Raw genomic sequence first — 17,337 nt, forward strand, 5'->3', positions numbered from 1 at the left:
TGCCACATAAGATGAATTCAAAATAAAAGAATTCACTATGTGAAAGAAACCCCTATGAATGTAACACCTGCACCAATAACATAGCACCGCCTTATCTAGTCAGTCAGGTAAATCTGTATTTCTACATCAGTGGTTGAGCTCACATACTTTGAATTAAGATTTGCGACGGTTGGCATTAACCAACCGTTAAGGTTATGGTCTTGGTTTGCAGCAGATAAGTGTGTTTTGGAGATCGGAGTCAGCAGCCATGGCTTCTATCAAGCCTGCAAGAAATGATAAAAGTTTGGCCTTGTGAGGGAGCCTGCCTGTTCTGACGTTTACACCTACAGTATGATTTCAGTATCACTTTTTGTAAAACTGAAAATGTCATGTCAAGGGGTGATACTCAATTGCTAATGAAAGTAAGAAAACCAGACTACAAACCATTCTCCTTTGATCAAGCAATAATGGTGTATACTTCTCTATGCAAGTATAACTTCAGAGATTATCTTTCCGTTAGTCATGTTGTGGAGCCTTTTCGTATTCATCTCCTCACACAGAAAGCAGGACAACTGGCGACTGAAATGGGCGAATGGGATGTGCTGGGCCGCCTGCTGGATAAAGTGCAGAGTCACTCCACGGTGATCGGCAAGGTCTGGCTCACCGTGCTGTTTGTCTTCCGCATCCTGGTCCTGCGCACGGGTGCCGACAAGGTCCGGTCACATGTTCAACCATTTCAAAATGCACTTCACCGCAGTAGTCACAATGTAGGGATTGGTGGATGTCTTAAAACTCCTCCCAATGTGTGGTGAGCAAGAAGTACTTAAAAAAGCCAGAAAAGCCACATGAGCACTTTGTTTTTATGATCATCCCGAGGTACAGGGCAGTAAACATTGTCCCTACTACAATCTTAAACTCTCTGAAGTTTGTAGTAGTATATGCATCATCTCTTGTTCTCTAATCTTCCTCTAGGTTTGGGGCGATGAGCAGTCCGACTTTGTCTGCAACACCCTGCAGCCCGGCTGTGAGAACGTCTGCTACGACCTCGCCTTCCCCATCTCTCATGTCCGCTTTTGGGTCCTTCAGATCATTGCTGTGGCGACTCCAAAGTTGCTATACCTCGGTCACGTCCTCCACGTGATCCACATTGAGAAGAAGGTGCGTCGCCGCAGTGGGTGTAGCACGACAGCGAGACTGGGCGAATGCTGTTTGTCGGGCACGCCACGTAGTGGCAGAAGCGCGGGCCAGTGACGTAACAGCGTAGTGCCACTGACTGCTCGGGTTTAGCTTATTTAAGCTCACATATTTACTGTATGGTTGAGTCCAAGTGAGCCGCTCTCATCAAACCCCTTCGGCAGCTGTTTACAGTTTTTCTGCCCCCTAGGGGCCAAGATTTGATTAATACAGCTTTAAAGCGATACTTATCCCAAATCTATATTTTCAGGACCCCAAACTCCCTTCTTTAAAGGTAGTTTTGTAGTCAGGAACAGTAGATGTGGCTAGCTTGAAATCAGTTGACAAAATGTCAATTATCAGAAGTGTCAATTGGCAAAACTGTTTGAGTCTATATCTCGTGAATTTCCTCAACTCTATACTCTACGGTGGCATCCATCTTTCATCTCTCTCCTAATTACTTTTAATACATCTAGACGTCTTTTTCCAATTATTAAACAATGTCTAACTCTTCCAATCTAATCTAAGATGAAGGAGAGGATGAAGAGGCACGCCGAGTTGGACGACCAGGCCAGTCTGTTCCTTAGAAGGGCCTACAAAGTTCCCAAGTACACCAAGAGCACTGGCAAGATCAGCATCCGGGGCAGTCTCCTTCGCAGTTATGTCCTCCATCTCGTGGCCAAGATTGTCCTGGAAGTTTTGTTCATCGTGGGTCAGTACTTCCTGTACGGCTTCACCCTCCAGACGCGCTATGTCTGCAGCCACTTCCCGTGCCCTCACAAGGTGGACTGCTTCCTGTCAAGGCCGACAGAGAAGTCGGTCATCATCTGGTTCATGCTGGTGTCGGCGCTCCTCTCCCTCCTCCTCAGCCTGATTGAGCTGCTCTACCTGTGCGTGAAAGCTGTGAAGGAGTGCATGGCGAGGAGGCAGGACTACACCGTGACCCCGGTGACGCCTCCGCCTTCAGAAAGAAAGGCTTTTAAAAGCCGCGACGAGATGCTCCAGAATTGTGTCAACCTGGATCTGGAGCTCCAAGGGCGAAAGTTAGGGGTGAACGGGGCCAAAATCGGGGTCACCGAGGCTGCTATGAATGTGTCGCCTGAGAGCAACAACATGGGAGCGGAGGTCCGCATCTGAAGCACGGAGGCAGCGATCGGTTTGAGTTCAGCTGTTTGTGTGCTTTGGCTTTGGGCAGGAAAAAGGGGGTTTGTGTTCAGTAAATTGAGATAGAGGGAGGGAGAGTAGCCAGCTTCTGTAAACACTACTCAGTCACATGCTAAATGTTGCTTTAAATGACTGTGACGTGATCAAAAATAAAGATTTCTTGCAGTTGACAGATCCATCAGTTTAGATTTTTTTTGTTTGACAGATTTTGCAAATGGTATTTTTTTGGAATGATTTTAGACAATGTTATTACAATTTTGATTCAATAAACCTCTCATATATATGCTTATCTGTCTGAATTTTGTCCATTTTTCTTTCAAAGAATAAAGAGCTACAATTGCTACAATGCTGGCAATCAGTTAATAATGTGATAAAATAATGAGTTGTTAATGCCATTTTAAACTTTGTAAACTGAGAATATATGCACTTAGCTTTGACTGTTAGCTTGGCTTAGCACGATCAAACAAGATGAACGGCGAGCACTGCTCCAAAATTAGCCTCTATAGCTCAATAAGTAACAGGTTATATTTCATGTGACTTCCAACTATTTACAACTATGAGTTTGTTTTATCATTCAGTCAAACGTAGAGAATATTTGAATATGAGCAGCAGTTTTATTTAGCCTTGTTTTAGTGATTATACTCTTTCCCTGTTTATCTTCAAGTATTCTAGGCCATTTAACTGAGATAAACAACATCTGTCAATCATTACACTCGTCCGCTTGGTCTCAACTTTTTATTTTCACGTTTGCTGACAACGTCACATCTAAAGCCAGATGTGTGTTGCTCAATGTCCTCATGTTGCCCTCACCCAGCACACTCCAAGGTCCAACTTTAAAGTTAGCGATCCGTCCCAGAGAGAGACAGTCCTTTCTGACCAGGTCAGCAGGTAAGATGCAACGATTATTGTTCTATGCTACAGATTACCAATCATTTAAACATAAAAAAAAAATGTAATTAGGAGGGAATATTTGTAAAGAGCACTATACAGAATGGAAATGTAGAGTTTTCTGTCTTTTTTTATAAAAACATATTTATAAGAAAGTGTTTTTCTTTTTTACTTTGAGTGTTAATGACCTTGCTTTTTTCTAACCGGTGTTAATATGACTTACATTCAATTAATACTTGCATGAGATTGCTTTTCATGTTTTACCATCCAGCTTTGCCCACAAGACACGTTTAATACGTTTGTGTAAATATCATTATACAGAATATTGTAAGCTTTTAGGTTACATCTACACAGGGAAAGAGCTGTTTTTTTCCATTCTTCCCTTCTTTATTTTATCTCTTTACCAGCCTACTATGCCTATAATGCCACCGAGTCTTCTTTTTTCTGATTAATTATTATTTTCGGAAAATATTGACTAGGTTTTGATACCTTCTTACTTCTCAAGTACCAATCATTTATCTACAATAAAAAGAACAATGAGTGCCTTTCTTCCTGCAGCAGCATATTGATTCGATACTAAGCTGTGGTTAATGTTTCAGTTAGTAAGGTGTGTTGTAGGATCACTGCAGACTAAATTAGAAGTGTGTCCTTTTATCCATTTATCACAGATCAGTAACGGAAAACATCACCGATAAAGATGGGCGACTGGGGATTCCTGTCAGGCCTGCTGGACAAGGTCCAGTCCCACTCCACGGTCATTGGGAAGATCTGGATGAGCGTGCTCTTCCTGTTCAGGATCATGGTTTTGGGTGCAGGTGCTGAAAACGTCTGGGGCGACGAGCAGTCGGGTTTCGTCTGCAACACTCAGCAACCTGGTTGTGAGAACGTCTGCTACGATTGGATCTTCCCCATCTCGCACATTCGCTTCTGGGTCCTCCAGATCATCTTCGTCTCCACGCCGACGCTGGTCTACCTGGGCCACGCCGTGCACATCATCCACAAGGAGAACAAGATGAGGGAGCAGCTGTTGAGCCCGGGGGGGTCGCGGGTGGTCAAACATCCCAAATACACGGACGATAAGGGAAAGGTGAAGATCAAGGGGACCCTGCTGGGGAGCTACCTGACCCAACTCGTGTTCAAGATCATCATCGAGGCTGCCTTCATAGTGGGCCAGTACTACCTGTACGGCTTCATCATGGTCCCCATGTTCCCCTGCTCTAAGAAGCCCTGTCCCTTCACTGTGGAGTGCTACATGTCCCGGCCCACAGAGAAGACCATCTTCATCATCTTCATGCTGGTGGTGGCCTGCGTCTCCCTGTTTCTCAACTTCCTCGAGGTGTTCTACCTGATTTGTACCAGGGTCAGATGCGGGTCCAAGCCTCGCAGTCACAAGATCACTTCGGCCGAAAACCCCGCCAGCCTGTCGTCTCCCAAGTGGCCGACTATGGAGGACACGCTCAAGCAGAACAAGATTAACATTGAGCTAGAGGGCAGCCAGAGCATCGGCGGAAGCCTGGACGGAGCCAAAGAGGAGAAACGACTACTGAGTGGTCATTAAAAACACTGCTCTGACCATTATAATGTATGAAATGTTTGTTTTTAGATCGCTGCGTCCTTGTTCAGATACATCTAAGAGACTGAAGTAAAGAGTTCATGCTAAATGCTTTTCAAAAATCCTGACAGATTATCAAGGAGGCGCTTCATCACTGTGTAGTTAAGTCATATTCTTGCTGAGAAAAAGTCTGCATAAATCTGAATTATTTTCCAGGGCCACATTGTTGGAATTTTACATTTATTTTGTATTATTGAATAATGGAAAGCTAATAATGGAAAGCATGCAATATTGATGATGTATTTATGTTCTTCAATACTCTTTTAGTGAGCAGAGTTTTGTCCATGTCTAGTTTTTCAATGTGTCCTGTAAGTTATTGCCATGTTCATTATTTGGACTTGAAATATTTTGCTCAACGGTGAAGATGATTGTGGTGAAAGGTTGCTGCCGTGTATGATAGACATTTTTGTGTGCTGTATTGTTTTTAATAAATGATTCAAATTTAAGACATCAAAACAAATGTTTCATGACTATAATTGTTAGGTGTACACTTAAACACCTTACTTTCAAAGAGTGTGATTGACACTTGTTCGGTAAAGCTGTAAGGCCTGCAACTCATTATTATTTTCATTACTGATGAGTCTATAGACTCTTTTCAAAATATGAATCGTCATAGAACAGTCTATGAAATTTTAGCAGTTGTATAAAATGCCCGTCACAGTTTCCCTGAGCACATGGTGACACTTTTAAAATCTGTATAATATCACTGGAATGTGATAAATAAACAGAATTCAGAGTTTGAGAAGCTGAAACCAGGGATTTTTGTCAAAGAACAATTTTAAGGATTAATCAATTAGCAAACCTGTTGCCAATTCATTGTCTGGTGAGTGACTAACAGATTAATCGTTGATTAATTCATCTTGATAATAGTGTACTCTTGCTATTTCTTCAGAATAGGGAGTGGTTAATAGATTGACATTTATTAGTCACCACCGCTGGTTTGAGAACCATTTGAGTGACTTCATATAAGGCTAAGGACACTTACATCAGATGGACACGATGTGTGACACATCAAGGGGCCACGAATACAGCCATAAAACCCGCGGCGATCACGAGGACCTGCTCAACATTTTGCAATTCGATACAAAATCCCTTCGACAAAAGCATCTTTGTGGAGCTTATAATATTAGATTTGCTGCGTTTGTTTCCGACTTTGTGTAAATCACACAGCCTGAAAGAAGAAGAAAACCTTCTGTTGACACAGTCTCCACCAACAAAATAAATGCGCCTGTTCAATCGTCACGTAGTACTCGTCGCAAGGTCATACTGGATTGCATCAGTCTGTACAGGTGTTCATGTTATTGTGCCAATTACCTTTAGTCCCTGACATTTCAGCACAAACACAATATGCAAAAAGGGGAGTAGTTCAGCGATTCTGTCGGTGTGTATGATTCACCTATAATATAGCATCAATACAAAAATCACGCCTTGGTGATAGTGAGCAATGGCATAAAACAGCTGTAGAAACATCATGAGCACAATAATTTGATTTATAGCCCTGCCAATCATTAACCTGTGCAATCTTGTCAGTGCTCTGCCCAAAATTGTCCACTTGGGATTTATCATTTCTAGATGTCATGACACTGTTGCGCAGTTTCATCTAATCTAGAGTTCAAGGTACCGTACACAGGCTTGGTTTGGTTCACTGGGCTCTCTATCATTCATCTCCACAGCTGGTGACCGGTCTGTTTGTCTGCACAGGGGCCTTTTAAAGGTAAGGTGTGCAATTACTTCTTTTGTTTTAAATATTTTGTGCTGCACATTATACAACGTGTAATGAATTCAAACTTAAATGTTATGGTATCACCGTTGGAGTAAAATACGCAACCTCGAAGATATGTTATGATGGATCTATTGTTACGAGTGTGTTCTTACTTAAGCATAGTGTTGTAAGAGTGTGCGTGAGAGTACAGAGCAGGGCTGGAAGACGTACTCAGATCTTGTACTTAGGTAAAAGTAGCAACATCACAGTGTAGAAATACTTTGTTACAAGTAAAAGTCCTGCATTTAAACTTGTACTTGAGTAAAAGTACAAAGGTATCAGCATCAATATATACTTAAAGCATAAAAAGTAAAAGTACTCCTCACGCAGAGTGGGCCATTTCAGAATAAGAGGCTATATATTATGTTACTGGATTATAATTATTCATGCTTTTAATGTGTTTATCACTTTAATGAAGCAGCTGGTAAACGTGGAGCTACTTTTTACTACAAGTCGCATATAGATATCAATACATGTTATCTTAACCTATAATAATACAGAGTCATTTACTTGTTGATTGTATTTTGTATTATGAATCTGAATATGCAAAGTAACTAAAGCTGTCAAATAAATGTAGTGAAGTAAAAAGTACAATATTTCACACTGTAGTGAAGTATAAAGTAGCATAAAATGGAAATACTCAAGTATAAGTAGTATAAACTAGTATATTCCACCACTTGTGCAGGGAAACTCTAGAGACCGCTTGACCATCCAGACTGATGCATCGTCCATAAATCCATGAGGATAAAAAAATCCATATTATGTTTACATATTTTTACATTTTCTTGGGGTTCAATGCTCTTAATGCATACATACACCATATTCTATTTTAACTTTGGCTAGATGAAGTCATGATGTGTGATTAGGATACACAAAAACAAAGTGTTTTTCTTCTAATGAAAAAAGAAATATGGCGCGCAGTAATATCTTTGGAATATTAATTCCTCTCTGATCATTACATCTAATCCCATATAGTGAGATAGCTTGAGATAAGTACTTCGTTGTGTAATGGTTTTTATAGCTCCCTGTTTACGTTCTGAACATGCTACACTGTAGGTTCAGGTTTTTACAATTGTAAAGCCTGGATTGTGTCTACTAGGCAAAATAGACTTCCTGCGGTTGCTGATGATGTTAATCAATAATCACGACTCAAAGCCCCTAGTGCTACTATGTGTTAAAAAATACCAGAATGCTTCGTCCCATGATGTTGTGCTATATGGAGAATACAATATAATGGGTCAAATGGACACCAGTCAGGACTTAAATAAATAAACTACTGATTACATTCAAACACTTGATACCAATTTACCAGTTTTCATTTTGTACCTAGAATATTATAATTCACTTGGGAAATGATAAAAGAGGGATTAACAATATTAAGGAACGCCTTTTATTGTCTAAAATATAATTGTATTTGCTGTTCCTCATTAGATCAGAGACCATGGGAGAGTGGGGTTTTCTGTCCTCTCTACTGGACAAGGTCCAGTCCCACTCCACCGTCATCGGGAAGGTCTGGCTCAGTGTGCTCTTTATCTTCAGGATCATGATCCTTGGAGCTGGAGCAGAGAAGGTCTAGTTCTCTTTGTTCATACTTTATTTTTTGTAGGGCTGTGACTAATTGATGAATGTCTGAATTACTTTCATGAGACGTTAAAAGCTTCCAGGTGAAATAACACCCTCTGGTGGATGTGTTGAAGGCCCACAGCTCCAATCAAAACCGGGCTCAGCTTGATAACAACTGATTAGGCTTTGTACATATAATAACACATTTTTAACATACTGACACATTTCAAATAATGAAATACCTTTATCTCCAATTTTCAATTTTCTACTGCTTTTCTTTCGATAAAGCCGTAAAAAAGGGCCTGGAGGCTATCCCAGCATGCATTGGGCTAGAGAGTATAAATGCAATGTGATCAATCAACCTGCTTGCTTGTTGGAAACAAAAAATATGTTTTTCTTTATTTAAGTTTGCTTTTGTTATTGATTTAGAAAGAACAAAAAAAACAACGTAGTTATTGTTTCTAACCCTAACCCAACAACGTATCTTCAGAAGGCATAATTACATTAAAAGTAAATATGAAAAGTGACTTCATTTGCCGTATATATCTATATATAAAATGATATTAACTTCTCATCTGAACATTACAGGTGTGGGGCGATGAACAGTCGAATATGATTTGCAACACCAAGCAGCCTGGTTGCAAGAACGTCTGCTATGACCAAGCCTTCCCAATCTCACACATTCGATTCTGGGTCCTCCAGATTATCTTTGTGTCAACTCCGACGCTGATCTACCTCGGTCACGTCCTCCACATTATCCACAAAGAAAATAAGATGAGAGAACATGTCCTGACCCACTCCAAGAGTGGACTTGTCAAAGTTCCAAAGTACTCTGACGACAAAGGCCACATCAAGATTAAAGGCGACCTGCTGGGAAACTACATGACCTCCATATTTTTCAGAATCCTTCTGGAGGTAGCGTTCATCGTAGGGCAGTATTATCTGTATGGGTTCATCATGGACCCAAGAGTCGTGTGCACCCGGGCCCCCTGTCCCTTCACCGTAGAGTGCTACATGTCCCGACCCACAGAGAAGACCATCTTCATCATCTTCATGCTCGTGGTGTCCTGCATCTCGCTCCTACTCAACGTAGGGGAGATCTTCTACCTGGCGTGTTATCGCGCATGCAGGCGAAGGTCTAAAACAAAGACGGTTGATTCTGTCGCCATTCACCTGCGTTCAAACGGTGAACCTCTGATGAAACACGAGAAGCTCGGCCTCCATGACGTCAGCCACAGCACAGCCTGAAGAAGGCTTTAGAGCCAGTGTGCAAAATGGAGACAGGCGCATAGTTACCAAGAAAACAGGAGGGCGAATACAAATGTTATTTATTTATGTGATGCTAAAATAAATCCTGAAAGTGATGCAAATTTGGTTCACGTATGTGTAGACTATTTATGAAAATGGAAAAATGCACAAGAATAATAGAATATATACTGTATCCTGAAGCAAACTTTTAAAGATTGTACAAAAAGTGAGCTTTAGTGATTTGATTTGCTCTAAAGCGGTGTGTACAGAGCTGTTAGTGCTACTTTTTTTCTAAATATTATTCAATTTGCAGGCATGACTTTTAGGACTGTAAATATTTTAATAACAAATCATTCCTCTTTTCATGTTATATATTTGAATATGAATTTGTAACTGACAGTAAAAAAATAAGTTATGTTTATTAAACATTTCAAACTGCAATCTCAGTTTTTGTTTCATGATTCATCACTGTTTGGGGTTTCACTAAAATCACATTTAGCATACTGTAAATAGCTAATTTAGATACATTATAAAAATGAAAACAACGAAATTACAAAATGTGTATTTTGGTATGACACTCTTCTGGTGTAAAATCTCCTATAATTGGCAATTTGATCACAATAATCACAATACAAGTCAAATCACAACTACATTTTGTGGAAATTCACTCGAGGAACGAGATTCCGGCATGTGTTCTGGATAAGCAACAGTTTGCTAACGCAATGTTACCTTGTTGACGAGTCGACTTTTATTCATCAGAAAGGTTAAACTTTTCCTCTGGCAAGTTTTCAACATGCATCCTATAATTTATCAAATGACCCGTGTCAACTTAAAACGTCAAATGTCAATTGTTACATTCCCACCCTTTTCCTCTGCCCCCTAATAGCAAAAGTATTAAAACTCAACATCTCAGCATCAACCTATTCATGCCCATTTCTGGCAGCAAAAAAAATAAAGAATCCCAATTTCTTTGTTTTCTGTGCTGTCAGAAATGGGCTTCCATACCAACCTGTGGTGGTGGGTGGTGCACAAGCCACTCCCTGCCGGGGAATCACCACTAGATGGCGCCATTAACACGCCCAACTGTGTCCCTCCGCGTCATCGTAGTCCCGCCCACACGGCGACGGACACCAGTTTCCGTTTCCTCACAATAACAACAGTTGGAAGCAGCTAAAGATGGCCGCCGCGACCATGGCGGGGCTCGACGCCCACAGGATGGAGGAAAAGAAGTTCGAGTACTTCTCCTCCATCAACTCCATGGCGAAGAAAATCATGCAGGAGAGGAAGACCATTGAAGCCAAGCACGGCTCGTCCTGGGAGAAGATGACGCCCGAGGAGCAAGACAGCGCCATCGACAACGGGATGATGGACCCTCATATCCGAGCCCGATACGCCATGCACAGAGTCGAGCGTGGAGAAGTGGTCTGTTACCCGAAACTGCTCATTCAAACGGGTCAGAAGATAGTTCATTTCGGCGAAGAGGTGCTTAAACCACGTTTTAATTGATGTGACGTTGCTTTGTGTGTGTGTTTAGAGGTGGGAATAGCCAGTGTTGTCATGGTTAATAACTGACGTTAGCCACGTAGCCGGTGAGGCGCGTAGGTAAACGTCATGGTGGCTTCCTGGTGCGTACGTACCAGCTACCGTGTTAAATGTAATTTAGTCACGATCACAGGGAATCCATTGATATCAATACGTTCTGCTGGGCATACTTACAATAGGCTCCTATCAATAACATGGCCATACAATGTGTGTTTTTAGTTGCTGTTATTGTAAATGTAAATAATATAGACTCTATCCTAAATATGGTATAAGCTGAATTATCCTCGTATTTATTCCCATGTATTAGGCTATCTAAGGAAAGCCCTGAGTGTGTCGGTTGAAATGGTTACTACACTGTTGTGTTTCTATTCAGGATATTACCTGGCAAGATGAGCATTCTGCCCCCTTCTCGTGGGAAACAAAGGTAAATACGTTCAATATTAAGTCTGACATAAATGTTTCTGCGAAGAGATTTTGGAACAATATTGTAGCGCTGCAACAAGCTCCTTCTTTGGCATTATCAATGTATGTGTTGTATATTCTGTTTACAATTACATACAACTGATAATAATCTAATCTTTCCATTTAAGAATGATTACTTGATTATCATAATGGACCATAATTCACTTATGACTTGTGTTTTGTAGTTTCAAGTTTCTTTAATCTCTGCAATTACATGATCCAAATGCGTTGTTGTTTTCTGCCTGCCATCAGCATGTAGCGTTGAGCCCAGTTGAGTTGTGAGATATTGTTGCGTCCTTCTATCAGAGCCAGCTGGACTTCAGCTTGACATTGGGCCCCATCGACCAGGGGGTCTCAGCCCCGCAGGCAGACTCAAAGGCTGCAAAGGTTCCTCATTCCAGCCAGCTTGGCAAGAGTACACCAGGAACCAAGGTATGATAAGGAGCGCGTTGTTGGCTTGTTTGAATGGTGCTTTTTAAATAACCTTTACCTTAACTTAAATCCCAATCCTCCGGGAATTTTACAGGAGAGGCCGTGCAAATTGTACGTTTTGTGAAAACAACCTAATTTTGAACACAACGTGTTGTTGTGTGACTGTGTGAAGGTGTCTGTCAGTGAGGTACGGAGGCCAGAGGAAGAGTCGTCTTTCTGGAAGATCAGCGCAGAGAGGTCCAGGCTGGAGGGAGAGCAAGCCGACTTCCAGTCCCTGACCCCCAGCCAGATCAAATCCCTCGAGAAAGGAGAGAAATCGCTCCCCTCCTACATCCGACAGGTAAACATGGAAAATCTACCTTGCTCCTCGCTATCCGGTGACGTTTTCAGTTCAAGTAACGGCTGCCATTGATGTTTGTTCCCACATTTTGGCACAAGCGTGGCATTTGGGCGTCTGAATAGTTTCTAACAAACAACAGATTGAAAGCAAGCTCCCACCCAAACACGCTTGTCGCTTTTCCTATCGAGCTGTGTATCCTGAAATAGAAGCCAGCCTCAAGCCGAGATCGCTGGCATCTGTGACTGTGTCAGAGAAGCAGATGGAAAAACACAACAAAAAAAAGAAAACAATGATTTCTATATTGTTTCTGAATGTTCATCTTTGACGTTCTTCCTTTTTTTTCTTTTTGTGCACATTTGTTGTTGCCATTTGAATTAAATTATCTTCAACATGTGTATAATGTAAAGCATACTTTAAAAATCTGATATTAACTGTATGAAAATGTCAACATTAAATATCATCTTTCTACAGGAGACCTCTGTCACCACCAAGGAGCATGAGGCAGTAGACCCCCACCCTCCGGCCCCTACCAGGTCCACCAAGCACCGAGCACCCAAACTTCCTGCTCCCCAGCCCCCCATCGCCATCCCTATCGCCATCCCCGTCGCTGTGAGCGCAACGCCTGCATCCCTCTCCATCTCGCCGAACCCACGACCCCCTGTCAGCGTGTCGTCGTCGGTAGCCGGGTGGGAGCGCTCTCAGAGCACCCTGCCGTCGGTCGGGACCACGGTGGATGAAGTGTTCTCCTCCAGCATGATGTCCAAGCCCTCCCACCACCCCGCCAGCGTGGAGAAAGAGGATGACGGCTCATCCGCCAGCCCCACCTTTGCTCAGGTGAGTTCTGAAACAGATAGAGTGACGTGAGCACAGTCTTAAGTACAAGTTTTCTGCTTTTGGATATTTTGAAATGCAGGGTACGTAAAAAGTCTTGAAAGTTAAAAAGCTTGATTTTAACCGGTATGATTTCAAGCTTGGGGATATGCTTGATTGAAATATAGCTAAAAAATGCTTGATGTTCCACAGTCTTGGGGCTACAACAGCAACCTCTAAATTGGCACGCATTAAATAACCATGATCAAAACATTTATAGTTAATATGAACAAAGTGGCAATATACATTGATTGCTGTAAGTATACATTAAATCTTTAAAGTGCATTTATAGTAACAATTTAGATGTGAGGATAAAGGCTTGGAGAGTTTGGACATCTTTGGTTTATTTACCTTGAAAAGTGCTTGAATGTTACCCTTGGAGAGCTCTGCATATGTCTACTCGGACAATAAAAGGCAAATATATCACCATGTGGCCAGTGATGCAACATGCCTTAAAATCAAGTTCAGCATTTCTATGTTTATTAAATGTGAGAAAATCCCTGAGGTAACTTCTTCTAAATACCTTTTTATTGTTCGATGAACAGTCCAACATCGCCAAATAATTAATTTAATATTGTATGAGATGAAGAAAAGCAGGGAGTTTGTTTGGCCCAATATGTATAGACCCACAACAGCAATAGTTCTTTACTTTTACGCTTTCTAAAGGCTTTCACACCTGCAGTTCGCGTTACTTGGTCTAGATGAAGGAAAACTAAAATACATTGTTACCTGTTAGTTTTGGTCCGTTTCTTGTTCAGACTGATTTTAGACACACTAACCAGGAGCTGTAAATATTTGGTTACGATCAGTCGGTGGATTCCTGCTAAAAATAATCTCACATCCACCGTCACACAGTCTTGCGGTTGGTCTGTTTTGCTTCCATATTAAAAACGAGCAGCATCAGTCCAATTGGAGCTGAACCGAACCAAACTTTTCAGTCTGTGTCCGGGGGTTTAAGTCTGCACCAGAGTTTGATTCTCAACTTTCACACCAAACAAACAAACCAAACCAAACCAAGCGGGTTTAAAAGCTCCAGTAAGAACGTGACAGTAAGCCGTAGTACTTTAGGGAAATAAAATGGGAGAACTCTTGAGAGATGCAACTAAAAGAGAGATTCCAGCTAAATTAGTCGTATGTAGAAGGAAGCGAATGAAAGTTGAAACAAAAAGAAAGAATTTCAGCCAACAGGTAAACAAAAAATAGTCCAACATAATTAAAAACATGTCATTTAGTTTGTCCAATATCAATCCTTCATATCATACGGAGAACAAGAGTTAAAAAACTATTGTTTCTAATAGCCATTCAAATGTACTGAACTGTCTCCCCCCCTCAGTACAACACGAACAACAACCTCCTGAAGACTGGATTCGACTTCCTAGACAACTGGTAAACCACAGCCGAGACCAGTCACCGCTATGAATGAATCACCCTCCTCATCACTCTAAAGAAGGACCACACTGCCATGACGACAGACGACACACCAGTCTTCAGAATGATCACATCATGTTTGTTGCAATTATCTTCAGTGGCTCGTTAAGGTATTATCTCACTGCCTGTGTGCTGGAGTTCCCTCTCCCTCCTCTCTTAATTAGGTTTTGATTCCTTGCCAAACACCCGCCTGCCCACCAAATGGAGAGTGAGCAGGGATAGTGCCCCCCCCCCCCGACTGTGCATTCACACTGCGATCAGCTCAATTACAAGATTATACAAAAATTTGCAACTGCATCAAAATATGATGTGGATTGTACATCCTTTTACCGAGAAGGCTGTCAAATAAAAGTTACAAATAAATTGGAAGGCCGAGGGAAGTAGTACCAAAATCCAATGTTTTATTGTTAGCCAACACGAATAACAAGTTCAGTTGTAGATGCTTTTTCAGCCAAATATATCCCTGAATTACCGAATAACTCTGGTAACCTGTTGATCAGGTTTGTAGTGTGAATGCACAGTAACGGTGTGACTTGGCTGCCTTTCACGTGTAACTTTTAGACACTAAACTAGCAAGCAAGGACATCTTTTGTACCATAAGCATGTCAAATTTTCATGTGTGCAAAACACTAGAACACTCATCTGTCTGTTTTCTGTTTTCTTTTTTCTTTTTTGTTACGAATCTTTTGCTCTAATGTGCTTTTATTTATACGTACCTATATATATTCCTATAAACCTAAGAGATTTAGAGTTAAAGTAGAGCTCTGTGCCGCAGTCTCGGCCCACATGGGCCAATTACTACAAACGATGTTCCTGCTGGTTATGGAATTCCTGGAATATTATGGAATTATTTTAAGGATGTTCAGGTGGGGAATATCGTGGAATTTTACCCGTGCATCACTTTGCAGAAATTAAACAGAATGTATTTTGCAACATTCACTCATCACACACACACACACACTTCATTGAATTAGATGATGGTTTTCATTAAGTGGAATCCAAACTGAAACCAAAAACAACAGGAGGGAAGAACAGCCATGGAAGTGATCAAACTTAGTCATGGAAAACTCATGGACTGAATGTCGGGGCTGCTGTGGGAACCTGTTACAGATGTATGGATTTAATGTCTCCACAACACTCCTTACCATCTCACCCCTCCCAACTGTCACCTTTGACGTCAAACTAGTGCTGAGCAAAGCTGCTTTGCATTTATAGTGAAAAGAGACGCAGTCAACCGTCGTGTTTTAGATAACTAGGCAGGCATGTAGTGATTTGTACCACTTGTGTCATAAATCTAAAATCCGGTTTACGTGATTAGAGAACTATTTTACTGAATTTTATATTTATCGGCTGATTGTATCTTAAGCTATACTTGTATTTTGCACTCGTGCATTTTGAGGTCAAAGTAAATAAATAGAAGTCAAACCTGTTCCTTGTCTTTGTCTTTTTTCTGCAGAACAACAACACATTTTAAAGGACACAAACAGTTTACAAGCCCCCCCCCCCTCACTTTTTAGTTCTTGATCACACCCACAAATGACTTTTTTCTCAAACGTAATGAATCCCACATTAATACGGTTCCTGCTAAATTTCTCCAGGGAGGGAAAGAGGAGGTCACTACCAGCAGCGTCTGTTATGGTTACAAATGCAACATCAGTCGAAGATTGTTTGCATTCTTGTCGACCTCCTCGTCAGCCCCATGACATCAATCCCTCCAGCTGTAATTCCTACCAGATCCAAAATGCCATTTAGGAAAAGGAGGAGGGAGGGATGTCTGGTGCTCAGAGGAAACTTTGTGCTGTTCAGTTGAACAACGCATTGGCCCAGTTTAGAATAACCAGCCCTCATTCCACCGGCTCCCTCGGGCAGAAAGCAGCCGCTTCACAGTGTGGGTTTAAAGGAAGGAAGAGCATTACTGTGTTTCATACATAATGTATGCTGTAAAATAAAATAACACTGCAAAGCCAGAGAACAGGAAGTTGTTCTTCTGATGAAGACGCCCCAAAGACATGCAGCTACAGGACAAGGCTCTACTGTCCCACCACAAATGTTGGAGAGCACTTCAAAAATCACCCAAAAGTGACCTAGTGATTTACATGGCCAGAGCGTGTGACCTAGCACAGCTGGACTGTGGTGACTTTCTGGCCAATTTTTCGGGGGAATAGTGCAATGGATGTAAGACTTTGAATGAGACTTATGAGTGAAAGAGGTGGTACGTATATGTTTTGAACTGCGTTGCCACGTCTCATCCTAGTCCTCTTCGCGTATCAGTTTTACAATGTGTGTGTCACTAAAAGCACTAATTATTAATACGTTCAGGCCTTTAAACTGGTCAGAAAATATTTTTCATATCAGAACAAAATAAACCACAAACAGGTTATATCAAAATATATCATGTATCAGTGTTGGTCTGTACTGTATGTTTGTGTTCATCATCCCTCGCTGAACTGTGGCACCTTTGTCCAGTCCAGCCAACCTCCCTGCAGCACCACCCAAGACCTCCACACTCTGAATGGCTGCTTTGTGTTCCCTCTCACTTTTTTGGACTAGAGATATTTGGGTCGAATGAACACCATCGCACGGTATTGAACTTACAGCGGGAACAGGACCAGGACAGTTATTTTGTTCCCTAATGTCTAATAAGACACGGCGCGTTGTTAAACTGAACTGATCGGATAGATACGGAGTTGACTGACATTTCTTCCTATGTTAGAAGCATTATGAAGGTCTGAGAGGTCGGCAGAGAGTTGGAAACTGAATTGAGTGATCCACATGTTTTTTGTGCTGATGGAATATGGCAAGAGAGCAAAGTATGCGAAACATCTGCATTGTAGTCCTATTATATGCACGATTACATAAATGTAGACCCAAAAA

At 41.5% G+C, this 17,337-nt stretch overlaps 4 protein-coding genes across 4 annotated transcripts; all 4 read left to right on the forward strand.

The window, feature by feature from the left end:
* Nucleotides 1–563: 563 nt before the first annotated feature.
* On the forward strand, nt 564–2,289 carry gja11 (gap junction protein, alpha 11; the record flags this gene model as incomplete). The annotated part of the gene is made up of 3 exons (XM_079180670.1): nt 564–692; nt 952–1,137; nt 1,681–2,289. The coding sequence occupies 3 exons, from the start codon at nt 564–566 to the stop codon at nt 2,287–2,289; spliced, it is 924 nt and encodes a 307-aa protein (XP_079036796.1).
* Nucleotides 2,290–3,134: 845 nt separating this feature from the next.
* Nucleotides 3,135–4,928, forward strand: gja13.1 (gap junction protein alpha 13.1). Its single transcript, XM_079180059.1, has 2 exons — nt 3,135–3,204; nt 3,873–4,928. The coding sequence occupies exon 2, from the start codon at nt 3,902–3,904 to the stop codon at nt 4,760–4,762; it is 861 nt and encodes a 286-aa protein (XP_079036185.1). The 5' UTR covers nt 3,135–3,204; nt 3,873–3,901; the 3' UTR covers nt 4,763–4,928.
* Nucleotides 4,929–6,376: 1,448 nt separating this feature from the next.
* On the forward strand, nt 6,377–9,830 carry LOC306711228 (gap junction Cx32.2 protein-like). Its single transcript, XM_079180060.1, has 3 exons — nt 6,377–6,530; nt 8,010–8,148; nt 8,730–9,830. The coding sequence occupies exons 2-3, from the start codon at nt 8,020–8,022 to the stop codon at nt 9,387–9,389; spliced, it is 789 nt and encodes a 262-aa protein (XP_079036186.1). The 5' UTR covers nt 6,377–6,530; nt 8,010–8,019; the 3' UTR covers nt 9,390–9,830.
* A 729-nt stretch (nt 9,831–10,559) lies between these two features.
* Nucleotides 10,560–15,892, forward strand: cUnh1orf198 (chromosome Un C1orf198 homolog). The gene is made up of 6 exons (XM_079180599.1): nt 10,560–10,871; nt 11,305–11,355; nt 11,700–11,825; nt 11,998–12,165; nt 12,637–12,999; nt 14,369–15,892. The coding sequence occupies exons 1-6, from the start codon at nt 10,566–10,568 to the stop codon at nt 14,423–14,425; spliced, it is 1,071 nt and encodes a 356-aa protein (XP_079036725.1). The 5' UTR covers nt 10,560–10,565; the 3' UTR covers nt 14,426–15,892.
* Nucleotides 15,893–17,337: the final 1,445 nt, after the last annotated feature.

Source organism: Pholis gunnellus (assembly GCF_910591455.1).
Source record: "Pholis gunnellus genome assembly, chromosome: 19".
In the NCBI taxonomy this organism is placed as follows: domain Eukaryota; kingdom Metazoa; phylum Chordata; class Actinopteri; order Perciformes; family Pholidae; genus Pholis; species Pholis gunnellus.